Source organism: Spodoptera frugiperda, chromosome 17 (genome assembly GCF_023101765.2).
Source record: "Spodoptera frugiperda isolate SF20-4 chromosome 17, AGI-APGP_CSIRO_Sfru_2.0, whole genome shotgun sequence".
Taxonomy (NCBI): domain Eukaryota; kingdom Metazoa; phylum Arthropoda; class Insecta; order Lepidoptera; family Noctuidae; genus Spodoptera; species Spodoptera frugiperda.
Genome location: NC_064228.1, coordinates 7,412,101 through 7,437,019, shown reverse-complemented (window position 1 = coordinate 7,437,019; position 24,919 = coordinate 7,412,101). Strand labels below are relative to the sequence as shown.

General features: G+C 36.1%; 1 protein-coding gene across 4 annotated transcripts in view; it reads right to left on the bottom strand.

Annotated features, from left to right (window-relative positions):
• The window catches only part of LOC118276558 (heterogeneous nuclear ribonucleoprotein L), a 439,770-nt gene that overhangs the window by 270,109 nt on the left and 144,742 nt on the right, over positions 1-24,919 (bottom strand). For all 4 annotated transcript variants that reach the window (XM_050699950.1, XM_050699949.1, XM_050699952.1 and 1 more), the window contains exon 2: positions 1,335-1,448. In XM_050699950.1, the coding sequence (XP_050555907.1) occupies positions 1,335-1,448 (114 nt within the window). The remainder of the gene's footprint in view (positions 1-1,334; positions 1,449-24,919) is intronic.

The window sequence follows — 24,919 nt, the reverse complement described above, 5'->3', positions numbered from 1 at the left end:
TCGTATCTTTACTTTATTTTCTTCATTGAAGTTATTTTGTTTTTCTTAACAAAATACTGAATGTTTTAATTGGTTTCCGATTGAAACGAAATTGAATATTGATCGTGAAACGTCTATGTCTGGGATTTCGTGGTACAGTCTGCTGAATATTTGGTGCACATTTTTTTGATAAGTAAGTAAACTCTTTAAACTTAACATATACGTTTAAATTAAATGAATAAAATAAAATTAATTTCACAGGCCTCCGGTAACATCTCTCGCACAAGAAAACACAACGTAAGCATTGTTTCACGAACATTCATGCCGAAGCATGGCTCCCACACACAAAAATTGATCACGTTCATATAGAGCATATATGAAGATCATTTTTTACAGTCCAATCCTTTTGGAAAAGGAGACATCTTATCATAACACAAAAGTCAAAATCTTAATTTTACAAAGCTCGAAACCTTTACGACAACATATATTTAATCCCTACCAATTCACATCTAACACTGACTGTACCTCTACCCGTATATTAAAATATTTGCTTACAATACATAAACAAAACCGCTTCAGCAGGTCACATCAAACACCTATAGGTAATATATCCAGTAGATAGAGATCCGGGACATTTCCAAGAAGGGAATATTGAGTTGAAAATAGTTTTGTATTCAGTTCAGTACGACAAAAGACTATTTGTAAAGACTTTCTAGTTGGGAACTAGAAGTATTTTGGAATAAAATATGGTTGCGTGTTTTCTATGAAGTGTCTTCTTTTCTTTTTGTAAATGTAATAAGTTAGATGACATAGCGCCTTTTAATCTCCCTGAAAGGGGTAGGCAGAGAGAGATGTCCTCATTGACAGATGATCTCTTCACAAATCATGTTTTGATTCCCGTGTTATAAAGAGCCAATCCGCCACCAACCAAATAAACAACCGTAGTGATTAATGCTTAAACCTATTCCGTGCTAGAGAAGGCATTTGGTCAGAAGTAGCCACTTATAGGCTGATGATGTGTTGTAAAGAGGATGACCCTATTGCTATACTCAGATTTGTTCACATTGAGATATTTAATATGATTTGTCTTTACATTTAAAGTAATCGAAACGAGAGTCCGTTGTGCATTCTGATTGGTTGGTCGTTCAATAAAAGAGCCGAACGCACTTTCGTTTTGATTACTTTAAACGTAAAGCAAACTCATACTACCGGTACTGATGGTAAGTAATCAGCGCCACCCATTAAGTATAAACAGCAAAGGCCCTAACAATTACCTTACCGTTTCCAAAGAAGAATACGCTATTTCGAAAGTTATAAACCTAGAGTACTTATGTAATTTAAGTATAGTAACTTACCACAGTGATAGGATAGGCAGGATTGATGATGGTGTAGAGTAGAATGTGGTTCGGCCGGGCGGGCGGCTCGCGTTTGCGCCGCGGCTCGCCGGCCATGTAGTTGTTGCCATTACTCTGCAAATAAAGAACAATCATAATTAAAACTTAAGTCTTCTTATGCTAGGACGTACCTGTATTATAATGGGTTGATTCAGAATACAATTCAAACCGAAAGTAACAAGGTTAAAGTAACAAAAGTTTACGACCAGTCTTTTTTTTATGAAACACCGGTAAACGAGCAGACGTATCACATGATGGTAAGCAATCGCCGCCGCCCATGGACACTTGAAACACCAGAGGCGTTACAAGTGCGTTGCCGGCTTTTTGGGGGTAAGGAATTTAAGGGTTGTTGTTCGGGAATCGGGGATTGATCAAATTGGGAAGGGGGGAATTGGGACTCCGGTAACCTTACTTACACAACGAAACACAACGCAAGTGTTGTTTCACGTCGGTTTTCTGTGAGGCCGTGGTATCACTCCGGTCGAGCCGGCCCATTCGTGCCGAAGCATGGCTCTTCCACACTTAAAAGTCTCAAAAACTTGTCTATTCATTTGAAGATCTGCGTATTGGAGACAGAATTTTGATATATTTTGTATGAAGCTTACGCCACCCACATACGAGCACCTACTTACTTACTTTACGAAACAAAATAATTTTCTTTTTTTGGCAGACTTGTAAAGAAATGGCACACAGAGTGGTAAGTTTATGAGCATAAATCAGACAAACATACGGTGTAAATCCATGGTTTATGCGCAATAAATGACCAGTTTCTCTCAGTTGGTTTTATAACCCATTCGTCAAGTTTGTTCTGTGATCTTCCAAGGTTTAGGAACTGAGAAATGGTTATTGTGGTAAGCGCCGATTGTGAGTGATTGTTCGAGTTGCCGTTTTTGAGTAATTTATCATTATGTTCGCACTATTCGGCTGTTGTAACGTCCCATGCAATTTTCGTGGATTTTGTTGTTGGTTCCATGTTATAAAGAGTATGATTTAAACATGATCAGCTCAAGGCTATCCAGTAGCGTTAAGGATAATACTTGAAAAAATAATGATATGACTATCACATAGCATAGAAAAACGGACCAGATTGGCTTTATATTATTATCGACTGCACGGTTGGTGCGGTGGCTGGGCAACTGGCTACCGCGCAACGGGTAGCGGGTTCGATTCCCGCACGGAGCAACTCTTTGTGTGATCCACAAATTGTTGTTTCGGGTCTGGGTGTCATGTGTATGTGAACTTGTATGTTTGTAAACGCACCCACGACACAGGAGAAAATCCTAGTGTGGGGCGACGTTTTTTTAAAAAAAACAAAAAAAAACAAAAAAAAAACAAAGAAGGGCCAAATTAAAAGTACCCCTAACTGATGAACATGCATGAAAAGACTGATAACTGTTGACGAATCAAAAAATAATGTAAGATTTGTAGCAATTGGCGTTCCATTGTCTCTGCCCCCATGGGTAGTTATGCATGTATTAAAGAAATATTGAAAGTGTTTTGCTTGCAAAATCGTTCTATGAACGTTCAGGCCTTGATTAATACATATTTTGTCGTAAACCTGTCTTTCTCTTATTGATGATCAATAATTTCAATACAGTCGAAAATAATTCCTTCCACGGAAACCACGCAACAATCACATCCCAACACCAACTTACAAACACAAGATCCGCACAGACATACACACAGACATTTCCGTCTATTTCCAACTGGTAATGAGTTCACAAATACGTGGACGTTAGACTATCGTCGGGCGATAGATCACGCGGCGGACATGCGCGGCAATTAAATGGCCGACTGTCACACGGGTGTAAATCATCGGCAGCGCTTACTGCGACGGGTGACGTGATGCTAAGGTGGCACTTTGTAAGAACAGATGTAGGTTTGGGTTTTGATGTGGTTGTACTGTATTTTGCTGTGTAGTGACGCGAGAGTAGATAACTCTTTGTGCAGTTATCGTAGGAGATGAATAAGGGACTTTTAATTTGACAGAGACCTAAACTTCCAACCAAGATGAGTGGATGGATGGCAAAGCGTGGAGATTATTTATTTATTTTGTCGAGATGATAGAAAATGCATCTCTAATACTTATAAAAAAAAACATTGAGGTCGTATGAAGTGGAAGTCCAGTGGAATTTACGTACGTAGAAGTCTATAGTTTACTATGCAGTCGCAACTTGAAGCAGTTGATCCTGACTGCTTTTAGCAGTCCGTGTATAGCAGCCCCTAACACATTTTCAATACTGACCGACACTAGCGGATGATTTGCCTTCAACAGTTTTTCAGTGGGCAGCTAAAGACATTTTTTTGCTTGTAACTTGGATAATCTATTTAGCTCTTCTCAAGAAACCAGGCCATATTCTAAACTATTGCACAAGGATAAACATGTTTCATTAAGATTCAAGTAACGCAGGCACGTGCTTAAACACTATTATGTAATCTATTTTCGATTCAAACTTAATACGAGGATTCACTTTGGATTCCGTGCGGGTAGCTGTGAAATTAGGGCTTTAACTAAATTAGATCGCGCCCTATTTTACCTACTGATCGTATCGGCAGTTTCTGCTTGTGTGCCAGCCCTTGGGAATAGGTGGTAGCGAGTTTTGGAATCAGAAATTATCTCTCATTCAAAATAAAAATATCTACACGACTGTGAAAAAAGTTCCCTTTGGTTCAAAAGGTTTACTCCTAAACTAAATTGGACAAAAATCACCCCTTTTTTACTACATAGTTAATGAATTTTGACAGACAACAAAGTTTTCCTTAAATTTTTCAGGGAAAGTACATTTTACCCCATTTTTTTTAATGAAATTAATACCCAATGATGTTCTTTAATGCACTCGATACCAACCTTAAAAGCATTTTCCGGATTTTCCTTAAAATGGTCACCCCTATTGCATTAAATCTGCAATCAGGAAAAAAACATCGAAATTTCGGCAGACCCTTTCTTTAACACCTAATTTGCTACATTTTAAGGAAGGGGGGTATATTAAGTGGAGATACAACAATAATGTCACCATTTAAGGGTAACGACTTAGTTATAAATCTTCCCAGTATCCGCCATTTTGTGAAATAACACCGTGTACTTTGTGTAGACTGAACTTAATTAGAAATTTAGATAGGGTACCAAATTAACACTATGAAAATAAACATTGACACTCGAAAATGATCCGATAAATTCATTTAATACTAATAAATCTGACAATTTGTCATCTATACGCTAAAGTTCATGATTCAACCCTACTTAACCCTTAGTTGATTTGCAATGATGAATATTCATACAGTGTTATTATGTTTGTTTTGTGTAACAGAAAGTTGTTTGTAGCAATTAATATCGCCGATCCGCCATTTTGTTTTCCGAGTGGTAGGGGTTGAGATTTTGATACACTCTGTATATCTATTTGGGAATTTGAATTTTAGATTCTTTTTGGTAAAGGGTTCTCTTGACTTTGATCTTTTCTTCTGCCAATGATTTTCAATGCATGTGACTTTGAGGTCATTTGTAACTGACATTTCTTTTATTGTTCAGGTTTTAGTAGAGAACGCTACTGTCCAGACTCAGTTAAGGTAGTCCTTTAACTCTCTAACGATAACTATAGGCAAAAACTTTTTTTAAAGGAAACCGGTGTCAGTTTTCTTTACCGCCTCCATTTACTTTAAGACAAGTAATATCCCCAAAACCTTCTCCTAATATACTTCAATTTTCCGATTAACATGGTCACTAACACTATTATACCTTCTCCTAAATCTGAAAAATACTATGCAGGAAACCGCATCAAAATCCGTTCAGCCAAACGCGAGATAATCGCACACAAACATACAGTTCAAACTGAGAACCTCCTTTTTTATGACGGTTAAAAATAGTGACAAAATGTAAAATGTATTATACTTTACCGTAGCCATACGACAAAAATCTGAATAGCAAAACTATGAATAACTAGGTATGAATAACAAGTAATGAATAAAACATGCGATTATTTCAAGCAAAATATTATGAAACAGTCTCAGTCAGTATTAAAACGGATCACTTGTTATTTATGATAAACGATAGCTACTTAAGGTCCGAATATTAAATTCGACACCCCTTTACCCCGTCCCCCGTACCCCTATATGGGGGTTGAAAGTGGGAAACATTAAATGGTCGCCGCTGTTGGAATAGAATGGTTGAATTGGAGTCTATCGCGATTTGTAACAGGAGTATAATGAAAAGATAATACGGATGTATTTGTGAAGGGGTAAGCAGAGGTGTTGGAGTGGAAATGGGGACATTTTTGGAGTAGGGTTTCTTTATTTATTAAATGGTTTTAGTTCACTTCACGCAATTAGTTGTAAGCGTTTTTGTTTAAGAGTGCCAGGCATATATGCACATAGATATTTTATGTAAAACTTACTTAACGGCCACTTATATCTTAGGAGCGTAATAGAGAGTGAGCCTAAAGCCATACAGCTGGCTCGGATTCAAATTTCAAGCGATTGATATATCGACCGTAACAATCGTAACGTCACGCCAAAATCCGAAAAAAGCCAAGTAATACTTTATCCGACCTGGGAATCGAACCCAAGATCGCTTGCCAGACAGTCGCTCTTGTGACCACTCGACCAACGAGACAGGTATATCGAAAATTGCAATATTACCTACTTTTGACTTTAGAATAGAAGTCAACTACACAAATATTGTATTAAAAATACTTTTATTATATTCCTATATAAATATAGAAAGCAAACTGTAAACCCATAACAATATGGTTTACGTTCATTCAAACGACTCGCAATATAGAAAAGCATTTATTGGTAATTTGAATTCAAATCGCCTTCTAGAACACAGAAATTGGTCCGAATTAGTCCGAAACTATCCGAAGTCTCACGAAACTTCGTCGTAACGAGTTCCTTATTTGAATTTCCCGCTCCGATGGCGTTCGCCCGCCAATCTTACAATACAGTCATTAGGCTAGAGAAATTTCAACTTTATGCTCTTTGATTGAAAACAGCTTTTCGCTTGAATGTGTAATGTGTTACTTTGTGCTAAATAATCCACTGTATTTCAAATGCAATAAGGTTTAATTTTTAAATGTCTGTTAGCATTTGGAAGTCAGTTAATTTTATGTTTTGTTCCATTTGGAATAAGGTTTAAATTTTATTGTGTTGGAATGGGATAATGCTTGGCTAGTGATGGGATTAACAACTCGGAACAATATACGGTTCCAGTTTTATTCGAATGTGTGTAAAAGCGTTAATATTTTGTATCGGTATTTATGATGGCTTTGTGTCACATGCAGACTCGTGCCGTATTTATTTAGATAATTGCTATTGATAATGTTCGTAAAATTTGTTGTAAACACAACAAATTTTATCTCTCTCTTAATCAACTTTATTTGTATAATTAATGAACTAATGAATGATTATGATAATGAAGATTAATTTAAGTACATAATATAGCATTACCTACTTAATATTTACGTTTAATGAAAGGGATGGGCAAAGGTGAAAAACCATCGAAAAAGAAACGAATCCGTAACCAATATGAATGACAAAATATACTAAAGATCACGGTTTACTCATGTAAATTAACGTAGAAAAGCTCTACTAGTTTCGAGTCCATTAATTTACGAGAGTAAATCGTGATTTTTAGTTAATTTAGTATGTCTCACGACAGTTATTATAAAAAAAAAAAACGCTTATCAGGAAACATACAATAATGTCAAAACAATTGTCATACCAAATAACACTTAATAAAAAAATGACAATGACAATAGACACACCAGAAACAATTGCTCCACACACACACAAATACAAATACGATCACTCCATTAACAATAATAAAATAAAAAAATAAACAATACAGTACCTACAGAGAAACCAACCCGCAAAAGCTCACACTCATTAATTACGAAATTCTGACAGGTCGTTTTGGGACAGAAAAAAAAATATAATAAAGAGGCTAAAAAAATAAAAAAAAAAACTCCGTTGTCATTTTTTTCAGTACATTCAGTTGTAGGTACAAATTATCACAAACGAGCCGTTAATTTAACGGGAAAGGGTTGAGATCGTATGACATCTCACCCCCCACGTACAAACGGGCTACGCAATCAACAAGCAATACTAGAACCAGTATAACCTGACCTCCGAATGTGCGCAAAGTTCGTATATAGAGAGACCATTGGTAAACTGGTTTTGTATTTGCGTATAATGAATTGGGGGTTGAAAAAATTTTAGGTTATTTTTTTAAATGTAGATGTTTGTAGCCTTTGCTGCGAATTATTGTGTGTGTGATGATAAAGTTGAAGTTGTTTTGTGTAAAGCTCACTTCATAGAGAATGATATAGTATAGTCGCAAAAAGTAATGAAAATAGTCTAAATATCCAACAATATATAAAATACTACAATATATGTTTATGGAACAGAGAGTAAAGTTCCCTAAGAAAAGGAGGATCCTCCGACCCGGCGAGGTGATCAGCCTGGCGGGCTTTCTGCCCAACTGTTGTTCGTTGGGATTTTCTATCCGTGTTATTTCGCATGTAAACTTCATATGTGCGATGCAGGATATTTGTGACGTCATCCGTTGATTTGCTCGTCGATAGTCTATGTGCGACTTCTGTCATCTGTCACTTGTTAGAGTGTCGCCACATATGTTATGGAACTTATACAAGCAGAAGAATCATAGAAAAGAAAAAATACTTAGTAATGCGATGACGTCTGTCTGATAAAGGGGAATGAAAGAAGAAATATTACGCCAACGTCAACATGGGTTAAGGGAAGACAAAAGATTAACGTAAAGGTTGCCGGAGCTCCAGCTCAAAGCAGGAGAAGGAATAGGGTGGACGAAAAGAGAAGGAAACAGAAGATGAGAAAGAAGAAGATAAAAAAGTTAATCAAAGAATTGCCTCATTACAACTATTGTAATCGACAAGGATTCAATAAAACTACATATGTCTGACAATCGTTTCCTTGTTTTTAAGAGGGCAAAATCACCTAATTACTTCGTCCGCCTTGACTGAGGCAAAAGGGAGTATCAGATCCTTTCCACCCTGTTCCTATTGCTTTAAACCGTAGCCCACGGTAAACCCGCTAGGAAGTCCGCAGCTCCGGAACGATCGTTTACTGAAGTGTAGATATCTACCCCAGAAAGAGGAGCGAACGAACGATTTACACCCTTTCCTTAACACAAAATTTAAACTGTAGATAAACAAATTGTATTACAATTGCGACGCGACTCACAAATGTGTGACTAAATAAATCTTAATTAAGACGAATTATACGCATTGTTGGAGACGTATAAAGAAAATGTTATATGTATGTATGTATTAAGGAACTTCGTAAGGGAACGGAAAATGATTAAAATAAGGAAGGTGTGAGAGAGAGAGGGGTGAGTTTTAAGTAATTTAATTATAGCGTTAAATTGTGTGAAGTATTTTTAAGTTCTGTACCCTCGTGACGTATGTAACGTTTCAGTAAGGATAACTTTTTATGGCGATTATTGACAACACTGGTCGTTGAAAGTTTTCTGGTTAAAAACCTCATTTTTTTTAATGTATCACCCACTAATACGTTTTATAATCGGATGTCCTATTTCTGACCCCTAAAAGGTAGACAATGCACTTGAAACGCCTCTAATGTGGTGTTAGGGAGTGGCGATATGTCCGATTGCTTATCCATTCGGTCGATTGAGCTGTTCTTATACCACCGTTATCTCACAAATAGGCGACAAAATATCCACTAATACTACCTCCCTCAATGACTTCCAAACCGATTTGCAAGCCATACTTTTAGTATGATTAACCGTCGTACTCATTCATTTAATGGTTACTTAACTCCCATTGTTTTCAATCACAAAATTGGCGTTACTAAGGAACAGTTTAAAGTTATCATTAAAAGTCTCTGACTACGGCAGTAAAACAACCGAAAACAGCAAAATTGCTACCAAAATCTTGAAGTCAAAACTTCAAAAGCGGGATACAAGTTCCACATCTCGTTGAAACCTTTTAAAAACTGATTAAACACAACTTACAACAAAAATAAATTTACAACCCCCATTTTAACCCTCACGAAACAATCTCCTCCCCCTTAAACATCTTCCACAACACTTTGACGTAAGTCACACAAAGACTTGTCGCGACAAATATGAAATTTTCAAGTACCCACACTCGGCAGCACATCGAGTTATAAAGACCAGTTTATTTTGGTCTCGCTTTGTATGATTATTTTAAACATTCGAAGGTCAGTTTAAACTGGTTGTGTATAGTGTGATGTGTACATTGTATGGTAAGTATAGAAAATTACTTTAAAAGTACCCACAGAGGCTCGTTAGCTCACAATGGCGTAGGAAAGCGGGTTGGCGGGTTGAGTTTATTGTTGCTTGAGTTTTTAATTATAAAAGGGTTGAAATTCGGATGGGTTTACAGTGCAGTACGTTTATGGGTTCTTTTTACTTTTTAATTAACGATTGTTATTTAATTAAAAGTAAGTCATTCGTAGCAACTGGCGTTCCATAGCCTTTGCCGACCCTCATGTATTTTGATGTAATTGTTCGATCTAAAGAATCTGTCAAAATATATTTTCTATAACAGTGGCCTTAGTAACAGTTAACTTTACCGCGTTCGGTGAAACGAGATTGCGTTCAGTGCTGTGATTGGCCGGCTCGATGAACTAACCAATCACAGCACTCAACGCGTTATCTGTAAACGTATAAGCAAACTCGTATCAAGGCCACTGATCGGTTGTGGCAAAGTAATACCAGCTTCTCAGAAAACCGACGATAAAAATCAAAAATCGCATTATATTTTGCCTTGTGAGTGTGTTTACCGGCGGCCCTCCCCCCAAACATCTAGAAGGCCGGTAACGCACTTGAAACTCCTCTGGTGTTCCGGGCGACACTGATCATAGGCTCCCCTATCCCATAAAAAAGACAACAATACCGTACCAATTTTCATTACAAACTGCATCAAAATCTCGTAAAAGTGAGGCATAAAAGTACCTCTGCCTTCTACGAGTAATTAAAGGGTTTCATTTATACCCAGAGACAGAAGGTAATCATTTCTCATTAGTACCGGGGGCTACTTCTTGAAAAAAACTAACCCCAAAAGGATGGGAGAGGACAGAAAAGTACAAAAAACCACATACATAGCAGTCCTTCCATTTATGGTGTTTTTGACTCGTTCTTCTCTATACGATAGCTATGTTTTGAAACGACCTGTTTTTATAACAGAGGGAACTCAAAATGTGCCAAGCTCGCCAAGTGGACAAATACAAGAGAATGTGAGATTGTTACCACACCAAATCTGTAACTATCATTAGCATCTATAAGGGGCTACCACAGGTCTTCTAAATAGACCAGGTCGGTGGCATAGCCTATAGCTTTCCGGAGCTACGGACTACCTCCGGAGCTGCGGACTGCCAAGCTAGGATTTACTAAGGCTCCGGCTCGGAAAGTAGGAAGCAGGTGGTTTTTAGTCAGTAAGAGCCTGACACTGCCTCTCGCCTCGCCCAAGGCGGAAGAAGTCATTAGATGATTTTCCCCCTTAAAAAAGCCTTTTGCTTTACTAGCGAACAGACCGACGGCAATTCCAATTGTGACGTTCCAAAAATAATTAAACAAAATGCTTTGACTTCAACATTATACTTTTAGAAAAATAAAATTAACTCTCTAGCCGTGTTTTAAACCGAAAAGCAAATAATTAAATCCGCGTACGTTGAAAAGTACATGTAAACTAATTGGAGGGATGAGTTCAACCCGCTTATACCTCGCTCAACCTTTCTGACGAAAATGTTCAAAACTGAACGAGTCACGAGTAATTTTTCAATTTTGTTTTACACTCGTCGTTTTAGGGTTGATAGCGGGAAATTTTTGTTGTTTTATTTTTTTATATTTTTGTATATTTTTTTTAGTATTGTGAATGTTTTTTTTTTTTTATGTTTAAATAACGATGATAAGTATTTGGATAGGTTTTGTATTGCGTTTATTGATACCTTTAGAAAATGATATGTTATTTATATCAGCAATAAAAGATGAGTTATTTTTTATTTTAGTTTTCTTTAGCACCTTATACTGTACCTATAGAAAAAAAACCTCATTTTTCATTAAAAAACCTTTTATCAACCAATCTTTTGTATTACTTTCCCACATCCTAAGCCGCAACAGGGTGATTTTATAAAGCCACTTAAAAATATAAAATTAAAAAGAAATGTAACCATAAACAAAATCAACATTAATCAAATTCAGCTCACACTTGACCTACTTAACAGAATTCCAATTTCGTCACTTAATCTTAGGGGATTTAAAAAGATCCAAAATTTTCCAAAGCGTCTATAATTATGATCTTTTAATCCCGTCTGAGTCGACCGGGGTTTGGTATAAAAAACCAACATTTATTTACAGTGCTTGATTTTGCTTAAACTAAGGTCATAAGAAAATATATACTGACTTGTTACACCTCTGGTGAAAAAAGGGAGGATAGTTACAATTCCATATAAAAAAAAAACACATTGCCCCACACTTTTTAAGGGGGGGGGAATCATCTATGACTTCTCCCGCCGGGTCTGGGCGACGCGAGAGAATGAGTGTGAGACTCTTATTGACTAAAAACCACCACGTTCCTACTCCTGCATTTTGAGCCCGACTTAAACCCGCTAGGTAGTCCGCAGTTCCGGATGATGATCTACAAAGAGTGTTTCAATCTGCGTATAAAAAGTACCCACCCTAAGATCTACCTTTACAAAATCCTATCACATTATAATCTACCTCTATAAAACTGAACCACACAACAATCTACCTCAGAGCGATCCAGCTCCATTCAGCCGTTGAAACATGATTGAGTAACAAACATCCATCCAAACTTTCCCATTTATAATATGAGTATAGACATATTACCTATATATTAATAGTTACCACGGCCAATGTACCACGGAACTCGAGCAATACTTCTGTCATTTCTCTAACACGACACTGCAATTGGTTCGTTGACAAATTAATGACAATTAACACACGATTTGGCTCGGAGACTGCGATAATTGGTTGTAAAGTTAGGTCGTTTTCTTGTTAAGGAGGATACTAGAAGTGATTTTTGTACACTTTTAAATAAACTATTACTTCCTAGCCTAGTTTTTAGTTAATTGAGGACAGAATAATAGGTATTTTTCTATGTTCCTTACCAGTTACAAACTCAGCATTCTCTTTTTACCAATCGTAATACAATAAATAAATGCTTATTGTTGTTAACATTTACATTTTAAAAATAATAAATATACATTCATATATCAACAGCACTGCTGACCAAACCAACTTCTCGCATGGAGGAGGTTTGAAATTAATCACCACGCTTGCTCAAGGCCAGTTACAGTTAAGGCCAGGAAAAAATCACATAGGAACTTGCCATTGGTAAGTTTCGAACCCGCACCCTCATCAATGAGGAGCGGGCGTTTTAAACTTTTTTTTAAAGTAAGCGAACTGTGCTGCCCTTGGACACCCGCAATACTAGAGGAGTCACAGGTGGATTGCCACCCACCTACTTTGCACCATCAACCTCAAAACACCAAATCAACCACTAAACATGTCATCTGAACAATCAAGGATATTTCTCTCCACAAATTAGTCTGTAAATATACAAACTCGGTGCAGATTGCAAGCGATGCAAAACGGTTGGTAAATTATTCGTAATTGGTGTAAGTCGTCGTGACGATTGCCAACTACAAGCTGAGTGGTATTTTACTGTTTCTTGATCACATGTTTTAATGGCTGAATGTTCGTATTTTGTGGTTTATTGGAGATTATTGAGACGACATAATTGTGCTCATTACAAAACTTTTTTATGGAATGAGGGGCAAACGAACAGACGGATCACCTGATGGTAAGCGATCAGCGCCGCCTATGGACACCCGTAACAACAAAGGAGACACAGGTGCGTTGCCGGCCTTTTAAAAAGGAATACGCTCTTTTCTTGAATGTTTGAATCGGTTCGGAACTACCGCCAACGAAATATATTGCACATTAACATACAAACTAAAAGTTATTTTTAATGTTTCCATTATTTATGTCTAATTTTTCATCACCCAAAGGTAGACTGACAGAAAACATGATACACAGGTCACTTACAAGCAAGCATGTATCTTAAAACATAATAAATAACATTAGAACTTAAGACGGGATATCTACCATGTTTATTTATGTCTATGAGTGTTAGTGACCATGTCAATTTAAAAACTTACATCATAAATAAGCCACAAATCGATTTTACACAAACTCCACATCACTATTTAAACCATCACCCCACGTGACCTCGTTCACAAAACTCCACCAGCACAACACTAATATCCGTCCACCCCTATATCCATTCACCCAAAAATGTCGATCCATTGTCAACAAAAACTAACATCGGTATTCAGAAATATCCGAAAAAAAAAAAATCGGACTGAACAGCACTATGTGAAATCGAGTTAGTGTGTCCATAATAACATAAAAATGTTAGACTCAAGACGGATTACAAGGTCTCGACCGGCGAGTAGGGTCACCAGAACACACGTACAAAACCGGACAATGTTATTTTTAAAGGCGTCTTAAAATTTTCCGGGGGATTTGCGAACACTGCGGGATATTCTTTTGTATCCGGACATTCCATATTATGTCCGGTTGACGCACCTGGGTAGAGGTAAATCCCGGGTATACTACGCTTTCCTTTTTGTATTTTTTCGTAATTTTAAAGTGGGTTAATATTCGAGCATTTTCTTGTTTCATTTAGCCGTTGACGTTTGTTATGTTTACTTTTTGTGTCGAGCGAGTGAATACACTTGGCTGTGGTTTTGAGTTTTAATATTTCAAAAGATTCTGAGGAAGTACTATGTAACTAGAATGAAGAACATGAAAACTGAGTCATACAAGATTTGATTGCATCTCAAGGGAAATATGAGGAGTTGTACAACAAAAACCGGGGCAGTAAACATATACGAGGATATAACATGCAATGTGTTATAACAGTCATAAACTTTTACGTAAATTTTATTCATACTTCATATTATTTTGAGGAACTTGTGTTACACTACAGTATGGTATATGTAACAATGTTTCAACGAAGTATAGTTCGTTTTATTGACGTATTGCAATTTAAAATTTATAGATATCTGTATTGTAAAATATATGTTTCACAAAAATCCTTCTTGTCACTTCAAAGAAATCTTCTGTAATTTAATGTTTTACAGGAATATGTGTATTATTAGGAAAAGCTGTTAATTTACATGGGAAATATAAAACGGATTTACTTTTTCAGAATTGTGTGCTTTTTTTACCCCTTCTACGTAGAGACTAGGCTTCTACGAATGCAGTGGCAGCAGTCAACTGCTGCCGTCCAGTTTAAAATTTCATATTTGAAGCCGTAAAAGAAACAATATCTTGATATTTATAAATATTTCTCGCTCACTTATTAAATCTTTCATTACATAAGATTTAGATTAGATTTCACCCATGATCGTCCCACTGCAAGGCAAAGGCCATACCTTGCTGATGATTTATTATTATTTTTATTTAAAAAAAATCTTGTCCGATCTACAAAAAGCTACCCCATGGTCCCACTACACTAGTTCATTTAGTATTTTGTATGTATCGTCGAGGGGGTTGGCAGTACAAACTCGCGTCGACTTGACCCCAACCCTCGCCTCCTTATTGTACCCTTGACCCTTCCATTGGATCTATTTGGTTAAGACTTATTTTTAGTTCCATTTTATTAAATTCTTTTAATGTGGAGTGAGCTGTAATTTTGTTAAAGATAGATAAATATTGATTAGATCTTTTTTTACAATTTGTAAGAGCTTTTAGTGAAAATATCCTTGATTGCTTTTCTATTTCTTGTAAGATATACATTTTGAATTGCGAAAAAAACTTTAATTTCTACCCTAAAATTGAACTGCGACTCGTTTTGCGCCCATCGCACCTGATAAAGTATGTCTCACGAAAGTTACAATAAAATTATAGTATGGGAATTCATTATGGACTATACATTTGAGTCATGTGTTTTAAGGGAGATCATAAAAAAACACTATACAACTCAGGGCTAGCAAATACAATAGCAGAATACTAATAAAACTATATAATCAAAACATAGTACATTGTAAGTCATGTTTACACAAAAACACGACATAAATACGAAACCACCCAAAATATCCGCATGGATCAAGCAGCGATTGTGTAAAACGTCTATACAAGACAAGGCTGGTTACAGACGGGTTGAAATATCTAATAATGACGCCTAACATAATCTGTGGTGAGAACAATAGGCTGTGTTGGGTATCGTGTGTCGACGGCTTAATGTAATGTGACGTAGGGCTGGTGAATTCGGTGGTAATGGAATTTTAGAGTTTAGGTTATTGTAGTTGTTTTGTGCAACCCTTTGGTTTGGGTTTTGCTGTGAAATCATACTAAACTTTGTCATAATGTAGTTTTTTTAAGTAACTTTTGAACAGTACATAACAAGGTCACGCCTTTTATCCCCGAAGGAGTAGGCAGAGGTATACATTGTACATCCATTTTTCACCATTTGTGTTATAAGTCGCATGTAATACGGGGGTGAGCCTATTGCTTTATACTGGGCATAATTCTAGACTCCGGGCTACTACTGAGAAAATTTAGAAAATCCGAAAAAAGCTTAGCAATACTTGGCTCGTCCCGGATATCGAACCCAAGACCCCTTGTTCGGCAGTCGGAATCGCAACCATTAGACAAACGAGGCAGTTTTTGTACAGTACAGTGTGTGTGTAAACATTGACGCAACAGAATTTAAGTACTTACTTAGTGGGAACCCTAAGTCTAGTGTTCGACAGACCCACTTGTAAATACTGGGCTAATGGAACATTCAACGTCTACATAAGAGGGCTTTTCCAGTCTTTTTGAGGGTGGGGGAAATCGTCTAATGACTTCTCCCAAATTGGGTGAGGCGGGAGGGAGTTTCAGAGTCTTACTGACTAAAAACCACCCCGTTCCTACTCCTGCTTCGAGCCGCAGTAACCCGCTAGGTCGTCTGCAACTCCTGAAAGAGCTGGGCTATGCTACAGGGAGTCGCTGTCAAATATGTAGTCCCTTAATCGATCAATTTTTAGATACCCGTAGCAAGAGTGACAAATATATTTTACTAAAACACAACGGCTATAGGATTTCAATAAACAAACGAAACAGTAATTTCACACTGAAATTAATTAAAATAATTGGCTAGATAATTGATTTCACGGCAGTTTTCATATTTCTAATTAACTTATCGATTGAACATATAACTAAAATTAGTTTTAGTTAATAAATAATCGCTAGTACAGTTACCGCAGTTTAAAGTACTGTTCATTGTTCAGTTATATTACACTAGCGACCCGCCCCAGCTTCGCATGGGTGCCATGGTAATAAATTATGCATGTACCTATTATACATATAAACCTTCCTTTTGAATCACTTTATCTATTTATAGCTTTTGCCCGCGACTTCGTACGCGTGGTTGGTGGTCAAAATTAAAACGCCTTCTACCCTTTTTATTCGCTATAAAATAAAAAGTAGCCTATGTTCTTTCGTTCCCCATTAAGTCTCTAAATACAAAGTTTCACTGTTACAACTTTAAAAATGACGAATTTCCATATGATCATTCATCCCCTATTTTTACCCACTCTCCTCTATATTTTGCAATAAAAAGTAGCCTATGTTCTTTCGTTCCCCATTAAGTGTCTAAATACAAAGTTTCACTGTTACAACTTTAAAAATGACGAATTTCCATATGATCATTCATCCCCTATTTTTACCCACTCTCCCCTTTGTTACAGCTTTAAAAATGGCGAATTTCCATATGACCATTCATCCCCTAGTTTTACCCACTCTCCCCTATTTTTTTGCAATAAATAGTAGCTTATGTTCTTTCGTTACCCATTAAGTGTCTAAATACAAAGTTTCACTGTTACAGCTTTAAAAATGACGAATTTCCATAAGACCATTCATCCCCTATTTTTACCCACTCTCCTATTTTTTTGCAATAAAAAGTTGTAACAAAGTCTATGTTGTTCTCCAGGGTCTATTCTATCTCTGTACCAAATTTCATTAAAATGTTCGGTTTACTGGTTTAGGCGTAACGACGTAAGCGTAATAGACAGACAGACAGAGTTACTTTCGCATTAATGAGCCGCGCGGGTACCTTACTCATAGATCTAAACACCCCTCTCCCACACACGCACCCCTGGCCTTGGCGACGTCCACTTCGCAACGGGCCGTGCGGCAGAAATCGTAATATTTTAATTTGACCACAACTTCAAAACCAAACGTCCAATTTTAATAATTCAAAGACCAAATATTATCAACATAAACTGTACTTATTGATGAAATAATTTATTTTGATAAGGATTAATAGCATGAGTAAAATAAACGCGTTTAAATGTAGTCCAAAAAAAATTCAAGATTTTTAAATAAAAATGTGGTTGTTGTGCCTCACTCGACATAGATAGGTATAGTGTGTCACGGACTTTTTTGTAGATATTTATAAGATCTACAATTAATTATAACATTTTATGGTTCTATCTTTTGTAGTTTAGGCAGCGTACGCAAAATAAGTAACTTCTTTGGTTGATTTTGTTCAGTTTGTGTCCGAAAAATCCAAATATCTCACGGAACCCTATTTTTTTCCAAATTAAAATATAGCCTATGTTACTCGTGGATAATGTAGCTTTCGAATGGTGAAAGAATTTTTAAAATCGGTCCAGTAGTTTTTGAGCCTATTCGTTACAACCAAACAAACAAACAAACAAAGTTTTCCTCTTTATAATATTAGTGTAGATTATAAGATCTACAATTAATTATAACATTTTATGGTTCTATCTTTTGTAGTTTAGGCAGCGTACGCAAAATAAGTAACTTCTTTGGTTGATTTTGTTCAGTTTGTGTCCGAAAAATCCAAATATCTCACGGAACCCTATTTTTTTCCAAATTAAAATATAGCCTATGTTACTCGTGGATAATGTAGCTTTCGAATGGTGAAAGAATTTTTAAAATCGGTCCAGTAGTTTTTGAGCCTATTCGTTACAACCAAACAAACAAACAAACAAAGTTTTCCTCTTTATAATATTAGTGTAGATGTAGATTTGATAACCAATCTTAAGAATAAGTTTACAAAAGTAGGGCACCAGATATATTTTTTGCAAGGCAATACTTATTATTATTTTTTGGATAGGGGGCAAACGAGCAGATGGTAAGGTACGGTCACCTGATGGCAAGCGATCAGTGCCGTCTGTGGACACCCACAACACTAGAGGAGTCACATTTAATTTATTAACACTGTTTGTTATAATTGAGATATTCTTGTTAAAGAAATAACCCTACAAATGCTGAAGTGGTCATTAATAGTAAACAATAAACGCGATGATATCACCACGAATTTTAATATTATCGGTACAATTTCAATTAAATCTTTAAAATAGCCATCAGGAACAATGATACACTAAGAGTATGTCTTGGTATACCATCACCATAACTTCCAAAATATTCATTAAAATCACAAACCCATAAAAACCATCTCAAACAAAAAAAGAAACATTTGCATTCGTTATTTTTAAACCATTTAATGGTCCAATAAAAACATAAACATGATTTTACAGCTTCCAAAGAAGACAAGGGCATGAAAAAGTTATTAAAAAAAAAGAGAATTTCTTTGAGATTGTTTCAAATTAATGGTGATTGCAGATGACTTTTATAGTCGAATCCAAGACATCGCTGTGTAAAGGGATTTAAGATAGATAAGTTATTATAACAGCTGTTTCAAAACGTATGTTTGCAGATTTTATGTGTTATTTATACTCTCTTTTTGTAGTTATTGAAAGAGAATCTTTCAGCGGCGTGTTCCAAAGCGATCAGGTCAAAGTCAATTGGAACCTTAAACGCACATTACGTGCCCATATATATTACAGTAAATATATATTACAGTGCTCTTAGCACAAATTCCTCCTTAAGCAATTGTATAAATCTTTAAATCAACATGGCCATTGAATTAGTATTTTTTTTATTACCTCACAATAACAACTGAAAATTCTTACGTTCAAAACTATACACCATAAAAATCTCACTTTGAAGTTGCCTGCACTGCAACTGGGCTGCCGTGCACAAGGCATGGATTCGATTTCAGGCAGGGAAAATCTCTTTGTTTTGGGTAATCCACAGATTGTTACACCCGAATTATGAAGGTGGCTGCCGGAGGACTTTGAAATAATCGAGACTTGTAGAAAATAAGGGTTTAATTACTTTAAAATTACAATAGTTTTCTTATGTCTAGACTTGGACGATGCTAGTACCAAAGTGAAGAATTTATTGATACGTGTCTGAGTTCGATTTCGGGCACGGAATAACTGTTTATGTAATCCACAGATTGTTGTTCCCAGTCTTGGTGTTCTGTATGTAAAAATGTATTTTTGCAAACGCACCCGCGACACAGGAGAAAACTATAGTGTGTAGTGAAAAGTCAATTAAAAATCAACAATCCTGAACTAAAGCAGTATACAATACACCATTGAATACTAACATCCATTACACCACACACTAACTCTAAGAAAGACATCAAATTACTCTCAAACCAATATCTGTCCACACCTAACATTAAAACAAAATAATACCTTGTAAGATACAGTACGTGTAGAAATATTGTTTGGACATAAATTGTTTGACAAACGCTGTTATTGGCTCAGTTTATGGCTGAGTTGTAAGTTAGTGTTACTTGGCTAATAGATGCAGCTGTTTTTCGTTGATGTTTAAAAAGGTATTTTAACCAAAAATGCAATAGTATGGGTGTCTGTCTACCTCTCCATACTAATCTTTAGCGTACTTAAAGTATCTTTGAAATCAAACGTGTAATATTTTTACTTAGGCGTAATACAATAACAAACTTTCACATTTTTAACATTAATGAGAAATGTAATAAAATAAAATCATCTACAAAAGATCACAATAATTAAAGTTTACAAGAAACCCCTCATTTGCCAAACAGCACAAATCCCACTAAATAAATAGACTCCCATCACAAACAAAAGAAAATCTTCATTAATCATTTCATCAATCTAGCAAGAAAGAAAGATCGCCGAAAATAATTTGGGCAAAAATTTAATGATGCTAGTAATGAAAGCAACTGTGTGATTTGACCCCGAGACCCCCGACTCACTGGGGGGTGAGGCCAGTTGGGAAAAAACCGGCTGAAAGCGAGTCTGACTAGTGTACGAAGAGTTCCGTAGCTCTCAATCTAGCAATAAATGGCATTAAAATGTAAACTTAAACTTTCTTGTATTGTATGGGAACCCCTTTTTGAGGTGGAGAAGTGAGGGTCATCTAATGACTTGTCCCGCCTTGAGTGAGACGAGAGAGTGTCAGACTATTACTGACTAAACCACTTCTGCTTCGAATCGGAGCCCCAGTAACCCACTAAACAGTCCGCAATAAAATTTTTTTTTTTTTATTTGTTGTATCAGCAAACAAATACAACATTTTTCCAAAGTACAACTCTCGACATCATAATTCATGACATACAGCTTGATAACAGACAGACAGACGGACAGACGGCGGAGTCTTAGTCCACGTAATCGCACGTTATACGCAAGCTTTCGACAATTGACGATTACAAGACGAATGCATGCATCAAGCATAGAAAGAAACAAAACTGTGTCCAGCGGTAACGTTGCGTCACTGCTCATACAACTCCCTCTATTTGCAGGCTGCATGCATTCGTCTGACAGTACGATGGCTCTCCATTTCTACCCTTTGGCTACGGGACCCTAAAAAACTAAGAAAACAAGCAGCCATTATTCTTTTCCATCCGCTTTTGGGGTTGAGTGGAAAACGAGGGTGGAAAATATTGTTACGTTAATTTTTTCCACAGTTGATTCCGAGATGAGTGATGTTTGATCCGATTTGTGACGTGTTGTTAATGTCGAGGGGGAATCCGACCTGAGTTTGCTTTTGAGGTGAAAATGTTGGGTGATATTCTGTAATTAGCAATTTTTTACTGATATTTGTAGTCTCTAAGATACAAAATGACTTTGTTAGTTCAAGTTTTAACAATATATAAACCAATTGTGACTAAGATTGAATTTACTGATGAAATTTATAATGAAGTGATATTTATACAATTCCTTATTATTAAAAATCAACGAGAAAAATAATTTTGGTGTCATTCATTTTTTTAGGTACAGATTAAAGCTAAGACTTAGTTCGTGTTGAAAAAGTAAAACAGTCAAATTATATGAATTCAAACTAAAACCTTAATACTAAAAGAAATACAATCCAAGAAAATACTCAAACTTTCACTAACTATTTCAGGAAACTGACAGATGACTGAAAAAAAAAATTAAAAGCCTTTTACCGACAACGCCACAAGGCCACGACTCACGCTTAGCCATTTGTTTCAGCACAATAATTTCAGTTATTCAGCAATTTCGCCTACAGACCGACTTTCAACGAATTTTCTTAACCTTTCACTACCCAGAAAGATTATTTTTTTCAGCGGCTGAGATTGAAGTTTTACTAAAAGCACTTTATGAAGCAAATTGACTTGAATCCAGTTTTAATATAATAATGGTTTTTTATTTAAATACTAAAGTCTTTGTGGGTCTTTGTGCTTCGCGGAACGGTTTTCACTTTTATAAAAATAAATGATCTACATTTTTGTTTAACGGTCCTTAAATTAATTTAGTCGTGTTTTTGATAACCAAGCAAGGATTTTACGCTTGGATTAACTGCAGTGTATTTTCTTTTATGTTTCTTGGGTGCGTTTACACACAACATCACATGTAAATAGGTGTAATGAGTTTGAGTAATTCATAAATTGATGTTTTGCGTTTCCAAAATAAAACAATTTGTGATAACACATGTGGAAATTGGTACAGGGGACAGTTATCTAGCCACATTCGGAGCTGCGAGTTTACCAAGGGTAGAAATGGGATAGTTTTTAGACTGTAAAGTCTGACACTCCCTCTCGCCTTGCCCAAGGCGGGAGAAGTCATTGGATGATTTTCACCCATAAAAAAAACTTGCCTAGTCACTGTGCTAAAATGTGTGTATTACTTACATGAAAACAAGGAAACAAACAGAAAATCTAAAAATATAACCAAGCCAAAATGCGATTGCACCTATTCTACCTATTTCTTCAAAATAACACAACCAATGACAGATTCACGACACAAGTTTAAAGGTGTAAAGCATTTTTACACATATCTTCGTTTCTGCCACCACATTACCCTTCAAACCTGCTGATCTACGAGCCCAAATAACCGTGAAGATACAAAATATCATCCATTTAGTTGGTACGTCTTAACCCTACATTGACAAAGCATCCCTAGTGATCTCGGATAAGAAAAAAGGGGCGAAAGAGGGTTACTTCTGGTACAGGTAATATGTAGATATGTATGTTTGTGTGTGTGTTTGAATCTTGATATAGTGGATGGGGTTGATCTTGTTATACTACAGTACTATGTACTGCTATAGTACTATGAAAATCCATTATTGGACTGAGGAAATTCTAAAATCACTATATTAGGTAGGCGATTTGGAGTCTTAGTTGAAAAGGTTCAGGTTTATAAGAGCTGCTGCATGGTATCTGTCAAATGTGTAATCACTTTGGGCGCTTTTCCACCAAAGATGTGCTATGCAGCTGTGTTACGAAGATGTAATAGCTAAGCTGTAAAACTATGTAACCGTTTCCATTGATACTAAGCTATGTAGTGAGGAAGATGCGCAGCTCGAGTATGCATTATATCGATATTAGGGAAGCCATCCATTTCACGTATCTTTCCATATAAAAATATAGCATAGTCGAGTCTGTTTTCACCAGTGCTAAGCTATGGTTACCAATGAATATGACTATACCGAACGTAGTCTCATGACACCGACGAATAAATATAGTAAATCATACAAATACACACAATTCAATTTGGCCTGCAAAATTCGAACATTAATTCACACTCAAAAAATTGCAACACAAGCGGGACAAAAGACAAAATCTTTTAATGCTTTATAAAAAAAATTCACTGTAGCTATGAAAAAAAAAAGTATTCGCTCACAATTGCTACCGTATCAAAACAAAGTGCACATATTTTAAAACAATTGTACGAAATAAAAACGGACCAATCAGCGAACGGTTCACACCTGTGCGTCGCATTCGTTTTAAAAAAGTGTGTCCATTAGGGCTGCCACGGTGAAAAATATTTTGTTTGTGCCATTTTTTTTTGTTGACACAGAATGCATTGTTTGGGGGATTAATAGTGTTATTTGTGTGCTTTTATTTACGCATGTTTATGACACAAGAAAGTATGGCACTTTGGTGATGCTATTTCATAATCATCAAGATAAGACAATATTTTCCAACAATTTACTATCCAACAAATTCAAAATTTTCTTTGTCTTTAAAAGAATTAGACATGCCTTTTGTACAAATTAAATGTGGTTTGATACCTATATGGAGCAATTCTCTTGAAATCCACAAATTGTTGCTTCGGTTCTGGGTGTCATGTGCATGTGAACTTGTCTGTTTGACACAGGGGAAAATACTAGTGTAAGGTTTCGTTATTTTTTAGATAAAACAAAATTAGCGCTCATAATTATCTTAAACAAACACAAAATCTTTTTCCGTTTTATATCTTAACCGTCATAATAAGAACCAAGCGATTACATTAGAAAACTTATGATAATTTCTCGAAAAAAATACCAAGGAATGCATGCGTGCCACGCACACGTGGGGTCACAGGCTTATCAAAATAAACAAAACAAATTCATGAATTAATTAAACCAAAACAAACCATAAAAAAGTAAATAAAATTAATGCATCATAATGACTAAGGTGTATTAATTAAAATTATACATATAATTGTTAGAAAATCCTCACGACTGGCAAATTACAGTGGATCATGCAATATAAATGTGGGGCTAAGTGCTGGCTAATTAAAACTAATTAATTCATATATGTATTATGTAAGAATACCTGTGTGAATTATTTAAAGTCCAAGTTATTAATATTCAAACTTACTGATTAGAGGAGCTAATTACATATAGTATAGGTGACTTGGTATTACGCTAGACTAGTTAATTTGCCGACCGGTCAATTTGAGGCCGAAGATGCTAGTTGGCTGCGACTTGATTAACGCTTAGTAGAGAAGTGATGGGTGAGGAAGATGGTGACGAGGATGGCTTTGCTTCTAATCACATCAGGGTCGCCACTTTAGGGAACAGTGAGTAAAGTTCCTTTAGAAAAGGAGGTTCCTCTGATCAGGCTTGGTGATCCTTAGGCGGGCTTTCTGCCCAACTGTTGTTCGATGGGATTTTCTGTCCATGTTTATTGCATGAAAATTTCATATTTACGATGTATGATTTAAGACAAATTAATAAGGTAACAAGTAAGAAACTACACAGCCTTTTAGCATAAATCACACTGTCACACTTATATAAATGAGAAAGTTTGTTTGGATCTTTAGATGTTTGTCCGTCAATGACGCTGAGAGTCCTAAACGAAATTTAATGAAATTTGCTATACAGACAGGGTACAAGCTGAATTCAGTGAGAGGATACTTTTTATCCCACG